General features: G+C 43.5%; 1 protein-coding gene across 1 annotated transcript; it reads right to left on the bottom strand.

Annotated features, from left to right (window-relative positions):
• Nucleotides 1-11: 11 nt before the first annotated feature.
• On the bottom strand, nt 12-5,530 carry LOC102727120 (uncharacterized). Its single transcript, XM_081811411.1, has 5 exons — nt 5,438-5,530; nt 5,125-5,209; nt 1,983-2,042; nt 621-671; nt 12-391 (listed from the first exon to the last, which is right to left on the bottom strand). The coding sequence occupies exons 1-5, from the start codon at nt 5,528-5,530 to the stop codon at nt 222-224; spliced, it is 459 nt and encodes a 152-aa protein (XP_081667537.1). The 3' UTR covers nt 12-221.
• Nucleotides 5,531-7,384: the final 1,854 nt, after the last annotated feature.

The raw sequence follows: 7,384 nt of genomic DNA, 5'->3' as shown, positions 1-7,384 counted from the left end.
TAAAACCCTGTTTGTTTCTCAGGTCCATAGTCTCTCATGGTTCATCTCTCCCTCCAATTCCCCCCGCCCATTTTTCCCTTCCTTCTCCTAATGTCCTCCATGTTATTCCTTATGTTCCACAAATAAGTGAAACCATATGATAATTGACTTTCTCTGCTTGACTTATTTCACTTAGCATAATCTCTTCCAGTCCCATCCATGTTGATGTAAAAGTTGGGTATTCATCTTTTCTGATGGCTGAGTAATATTCCATTGTATATATGGACCACATCTTCTTTATCCATTCGTCTGTTGAAGGGCATCTCGGCTCTTCCCACAGTTTGGCTATTGCAGACATTGCTGCTATGAACATTGGGGTGAATGCATGCACTTTTGAGACAGAATGCCATGACTATAAGAAGAGCATGAACTACAGAGTCAGGTTGTCTAGATTTATCTCAACCTTCTCACCTGATCTTATTGCCCAATTCTGAGTTCCAAGTGTGGATATTTACCCTCCCCTTAGTATTTTATACACCAGGACCCAAGACCATAGAGTGTAGCCTCTGTACAGGGAAAGCAGTCAGCTTTAGGGGAAAACAGAGGGGTGGGAATGAAGAGGTCCAGAGAGGACCACTTACCAGTTGGAGACTCTGGCCCCTTTGGAGAGATGGTGATAGACCTAGAAGGCTCTGGGAATCAAAAAGAGAAAGTATAAAGGGATAAGATCATCTCCCCTAGCCCTGTTCCTGCCCCTATCCTGAATGCACACATTTTTAAGGCAGAATCCCATGACCATAAGAAGAGCGTGAACTATAGAGTCAGGCTGTCTAGATTTGAACCCCAGATCCATCACTAATTAGATGTGGGGCCTCTGTCAATAGACTTAATATCTATGAGCCAGTTTTTCCATCTGTCCAGTGAAAATAATTATAATACATCACAGGTTAATGTGAAATTTAAACCAATAACAATAATAACAGCATAAGGCACTGTGCTTGGTATATGATAAGCACCCCACACATGGTAGCTCTTGTCTAATTCCACAAGTATCTCCAGAGACTTTCCAGGTGCTCAGCCATACACATCTGACAGGTGTGTGTTTTAATATAATGTGTAAATTGCTATAATAGTCCACAGGACAGAGGAAACTATACAACCCAGTGTCAGAAAAGGCTCTCCTAAGGGACTGAAGCCAGGAGGAAATGGAAGGAAAAGCAGAGCAAGTGGCTTGGATGCAGAGTGAGGAGGAGATGCCAGGGATCCAGGAGAGCTTCATCTGACTCTGTGTGACTGAGATTTGCATGAGGAATGAAGATAAGAATGGAGGGATCTTGTCCCTCCCCTGGAGGGATCAGACAGTGGCTGATCTAAGGGCATTGCATCTAAAAGCATTGAACATCAAGCTGAGAACCCCAGGCTATATCCTAAGGGTGATTGGGAACCCAGAAGGATTTTGAACAGAGGGTGATAAAGAATCTCCTCAGGGTCTTAGAAAGAACTTATTGGCATCAGGAGTCTAACAGAGAGCTCGAGTCAGGTGGACCCAGTGGAGATATTGGACCTATCCTCAGGGGATCTGTCAAGGTTTCTGTCTTGAGGGAAGTGGATACTTTTTCCAGGAAAAGTGAGGGGGAAGAGAATTACAGCGTGAGAGAAGTATGTTGCACGGGACTGCAGTGATAAGAGGAGGCAGTGAAAAATAGAGGACAAAAGTTACACACATGGACCAGAGCAAAGTCAGAAGAGCAGTGTGTAGGAATGAGTGATGGTCCTCCCATCATAGCCTTGGCTCCGCCATCTTTGAAATGGCCACATTACCCAGAATGCATATCTGTCCCCATACTCAGAGCCCACCTCTATCCTATCCTTGATCCTCAAACCAAGGACTTTCCTTGGGAGAATCAGGTGATCTCCTGAAGCAGACTTAAAGCCTTAGATGATGAGAGAAAAACCTATCCTCATACTCCTCTCTGCTGGGCTCTGAGCGCCTGGTTACCCACCAATTGTAGAGCTCTTGTTGATGAGTGAGATGCTCAGTTTCCTGGAGGCTTCTGGGAATTCTAAGCAAGAGGGTAATAAGAAAGTGGATAATGTCAGTCTGCCCAGGGAGTCCCTACTCTGCATAGCCCTTCTGAGATATCTGGGCTTCCCAGAACCCCTTTCTCTGACACACACTGCATAGACACTGAGGAGAGACAAATGTAGAGGTGCTATAAGACATATCGTCTTCGGGGTGCCTGGGTGGCTCAGTTGGTTAAGCGACTGCCTTCGGCTCAGGTCATGATCCCAGGGTCCTGGGATCAAGTCCCGCATCGGGTTCCCGGCTCAGCGGGGAGCCTGCTTCTCCCTCTGACCCTCTCCTCTCTCATGCTGTTTCTCTCTCGCTTGCTCTCCAATAAATAAATAAATAAAATCTTAAAAAAAAAAAAAGACATATTGTCTTCTATCCCTCAGTGGCTGAATAAGAAATGGATCCATTCATCCAGTGATGGACTTACATTATGTCCTCTTTTGGGCTACTATCAATAATGTTGCTATGAACATTTATGTACACATTTTTGTATGACCATACATTTTTTAATTTGGGGGGAGAGGATATAGCAACAAGTGGAATAGCTGGGTCCTATGGTAATTTTATGATATGGTCATATGATAATTCTTTTGAGGAAATGCTGAAATGTTTTCCACAGCAGTGACACCATGTTTCATTCCCACCAGCAATGTATGAGGGTTCCAATTTCTCCACATCCTCAACAACACCTGTTGTGCTTTATCATTATTATTATTATTAATTACTATTGCCATTCTGGTGGGTATGATGAACTTCATGGTATGTGACTTATATCTCAATTTAAAAAGTAAGAAGTGGACCAGTAGATCTGTGCAAGCTCAGTGGTTGATACCAGCCTCTGAACACAAGAGGCTCCCCTCCCTACTGAGGCCATTTTCTTAACCAGGGACCTCCCCAGTTACATGGGCACCAAAGTATCTCCTAAAACCCCTCAACCTATAAATATGTAGCTCCTATTAAGGCTGGGGACCATCTTTGTATGGTGGAACCAGCTCATCAAAGCCTAGCTTATGCTCACCTATCTGTGGTATAATAAGACCTTGGGATATTATTTGTTCTCTGTTATTTCTCTTCCTGTGAGCCTCATTAATAAATTCTTGTTTGAGGGGCAACTGGATGGCTCAGTCCATTAAGCATCCAACTCTTGATTTCTGCTCAGGTGATAATGTCAGGGGTTCTGAGATGGAGCCCTATGTGGGGCTCTGCACTGACCATGGAGCCTGCTTAAGATTCTCTCTCTCCCTCTGCCACTCCCCATCTCACATGCATGCACTCTCTCTCTCAAAAAATAAATAAATAAATTTTTGTTTGAATTTAGATTAAACATGATGAAATACATGTATACCATGGAATACCACTCTGCCATAAAAAGGAACACACTATTGATAACACACAATAACTTGGATGGATCTCAAGGGCATTGCGCTCAATGAGAAAAGTCAATCCCAAAACATTCCATGATAGGTGAACCTTTCCATTTATATATAACATTGTCAAAATGACAAAATTAAATAGAATAACAAATTAGTACTTGCCAGGGGGTAGGAATGGTGGGAGGGGAGTGGGTGGATATAACCATAAAGGGGTAGTCTGAGGGATATCTTTGTGGGGATGGAAGAGTTCTGTATCTTGGAGTGGTGATTTACATGGATCCACACATGTGATAAATTGCCATAGAACTAAATACAAATATTGTATCAATGTCAGGTTCCTGGTTTTATGTTGTACTATAATTATGCAAGACGGAGCCATTGGAGAAATTTAGGCAAAGGGTACAGGGAGTTCTTCTGTATTGTCTTTGCAACTTCTCGTGAATCTACATCTCAGAATTAGAAGTTTTTAAAATTCCAATGAGAAATACATGCACACATATGCGCACATACACACATGCAGTGTGCCTCGTTTAGCATGACAGCCTCCATACCACCCTCAACCACACAAGTCAGCAGACTCTTGTCCAACTTGGCTCTTTTCAACATGCTTCTGTTCCTCAGGATTTGGGTCTACCCTGAGACATGGGGAATGTTAGAGATGCCACAGACTAATGCACAGTCTCTTAAGGCACGCTGGTATGCAACACACCAGAATCAACTAAGATACTTTGAAGATGGGAGAATATGATGGCTCACACAAAATTTAGTGCAGTCCTCCTCAAAGTGACATCCCAGGATCAGAAGCATCAGTGTCACCTGGAAGCTTGTTAGAAATGAACATAACTAGGGCGCCTGGGTGGCTCAGTTGGTTAAGCAACTGCCTTCGGCTCAGGTCATGATCCTGGAGTCCCGGGATCGAGTCCCGCATCGGGCTCCCTGCTCGGCAGGGAGTCTGCTTCTCCCTCTGACCCTCCCCCGTCTCATGCTCTCTCTCTCTATCTCATTCTCTCTCTCAAATAAATAAATAAAATCTAAAAAAAAAAAAAAAAAAAAGAAATGAACATAACTGGGGGCTTCGGGGTGGCTCAGTCGGTTAAGCATCTGCCTTCAGCTCAGGTCATGATCTCAGGGTCCTGGGATCGAGCCCCACATTGGGCTCCCTGTTCAGTGCGGAGTCTGTTTCTCCCTCTGCCTGCCGCTCCTCCTGCTTGTGCTCGCTCTCGCTCTCTCTCTCAAGTAAATAAATAAAATCTTTAAAAAAAATGAAATGAACATAACTGGACCCCACCCCAGACCTTCTGAATCAGGAACTGGTGGGGTCCAGAAACCTGGATCACCTCTAGGTGATTCTCAGGCCCCCTAATGTTTGAGAACCACTGGACAATGGAATCAGAGACTCAAAACTAGAGTCCAGGAATCTATGATTTTATAAGCCACTCAGATTATTCTTCTCCACATTAGACATTATAAACCATCTAAGGCTGGATAGAAGTGGGGGTGTAGGGCAGCATAGTAATGTCTATCTAATATTATTATACCAATCTTCTTTACAGGCAGAAATAAGTGATTTTTTAAATAAATCAAATTTATGAAAGAGACAAGTGAATTAAATTGAGAAATCTAGATAAAGGGGAGAAAGAAAAGAAGGGGTCTGTTGGTCTATACCCCAGACACTGGGATGAATCCTCCAGAATTTACCTGTCACAGAGGATGGTGGTTCTGCGGATAACCAGCCGGGGGTCACAGAGGTCCCTGGGAAATCAGAAAAAGAGAGTTCTGTGTTCTGTTAGCTATGGATCCTGAACAAATAATAAAGCATTTCTGCGACCTAGTTTCCTCACCTAGAAAATGAATACAAAGAAGCTCACACCACTGGACTGTCATGGGTGTTAAATAGCACATCTAGCACATTCTGGGACTCATTAAGAATGACAGTCTCTGTAGCTGCCCTCCCTGCTTTTTGAACTTCAGTTCTGTCCCTTTTTCTGGATCTCTGTGACCTGCACCTTACTTTGTCCCTAGGAGCAAAACCGGCTCTTAAGTCCTGGAAAGCAGAAGAGGCAGAAGCCGTGGGATACATGTAGGGAGAAGGGGTGATGCCCATGTAGCAAAACACAACCCCTTTCCACCCCCACCACCCTAGCTTTGTAGCTGCACCAACCTGCCAACCTCCTTTCACCCCAGGACGTTTGCTCATACAATCCCGCACACGTGCAGTCCATCCCACTGCTCCACCCACCTAGTTACCTCTTACTCTGCCCTGAGATCCAGGTCAAACATTGACTGCTCAGAGAAGGGTTCCCGAACTGCCTCCCCTTCTAGGTTCTAACAGCACCATGTGCTTCTAATTCATAATGCATGCACAGCGACAGCTATGCAGGTATTGGATACCCTTTAAGACTGTTTATTCTAATTACTATATGTATGTATTACGTGTGTATGTGTAATATGTGTGTGTAAAGGAAAAGATACGAGAGAGAGAGAGTTTCAAGTCCCCAGCAAAGCACAGCCCCAGCATAGGCACTTTCGAAATACGTTCAGTGAAAGAAGCAATAAATGAGCAGGGATCCAAAAAAAGACAAATCTATAAAGGCAGGAAGATTAGTGGTTTCCTTGGGCTGGAGGGAGGAGGAGGGAGGGGCTGCATATGGACATGAGGGATATGATAGGGTGGTGGAAATGTTCTATAACTGGATTGTGGTGGTGACCACACAACTCTAAATTTACTAAAAACCACTGCATTGTACAATTAATACAGGTGACTATTCATTAAGTTCCTATTATGTGCCAGGAACTATTGTTTGTGCTGGGGATACAGCAGAAAAGAAAACAGCCAAAATGTCTGTCTTTCTGGAGCTTACATTCCAGGATGCAGGGGGCAGACAGGTGATAAACACCATAAATCAGTACAATGTATGAACAGGTGTAGGTGCTATGGAGAAAAATTAGGCAGGGAAGGCGGCAGATAGCATCAGAGAGGCAAGAATGTGACCTTTGATAGAAGGCCTGAAGGAAGCAGTGGATTGAGCCATGAGATCTGGAGAAAGCATCCCAGCAAGTGCAAGGTCCCTGAGGACATAGTGAGCCAGCAGATTCAAGGAAAAGCAAGATGGGATGTAGTCAGTAATATAACCGTCACAGATGGTAACTAGACTTATCCGTGGTGACCATTCCATAATGTATATAAATATCAAATCACTATGTTGTACACCTGAAACTAAGACAACATTGTATGTCAGTTAGTCTTCAATTTAAAAGTGGGGTGGGGGGAAGCAAGGTGCCAGTGTACCTGAGGCAGAGTGGATGAGGGCAGAGCATCAGGTCAGTGATCAGACAGGTAAAAGAGGGGCTTGGTGAGAAGAGAGGAGGGAGCGCTGTGGGCTTTGAGCAAAATCATCTGATTTTCACAACCTGTTCTAAAAGGATTCCTCTTGCCATAGTTTTGCAAACATTCTAAAGGGGCAAAGGTATATAAACTTGCAACCAGTAGATAAATAAGTCCTGGAGATTAATGCATAGCATACTGTCAACCACACTATATTACAGATTTGAAAGTTGCTAAGAGACCAGATCTTTAGTGTTCTCACCACAAAAAGGCAATGGCAATTTTGTGATGGGTTGGAGGTGTTAGCAGGTGCAACAGTGGCAATCATGTTGCAATATATAAATGTATCAAATCGACATGTGCTGTATCTTAAACTTATGCAATGTTATATGTCAATTATATCTCGATTAATTAATATTAAAAAATTAAAGGGGACAAAGGTGGACACAGACCTGTATGGAGTAACCGAGTTCTACGTGATGGATGGTAGAGCGGTAGAAGTGCTCAGATGTCAGATTAGGGACAGGTTTCAAAGATGTAGTAGGAAGCATGAGTTGGGCAAAGACACCAAGATTTACAAGAAAAATGCCTCTGAGTATTATAGCAGGAAAATGTGTCTTTTTTTAATTTTCA

This window comes from Leptonychotes weddellii, unplaced genomic scaffold (assembly GCF_054177405.1).
Source record: "Leptonychotes weddellii isolate Sample4059 unplaced genomic scaffold, ASM5417740v2 HiC_scaffold_7498, whole genome shotgun sequence".
Lineage (NCBI taxonomy): Eukaryota > Metazoa > Chordata > Mammalia > Carnivora > Phocidae > Leptonychotes > Leptonychotes weddellii.
This window is presented reverse-complemented; position numbering and strand designations above follow the sequence as displayed.

Coding starts and splice junctions, on each gene's coding strand:
- LOC102727120 (XM_081811411.1), bottom strand. CDS start 5,530: ATGGGCATCACCCCTTCTCCCTACATGTATCCCACGGCTTCTGCCTCT. Junction 2,043..5,124: donor ACCACCATCCTCTGTGACAG/GTAAATTCTGGA, acceptor CCTCTTGCTTAG/AATTCCCAGAAGCCTCCAGG. Junction 672..1,982: donor CAACAAGAGCTCTACAATTG/GTGGGTAACCAG, acceptor TTTGATTCCCAG/AGCCTTCTAGGTCTATCACC.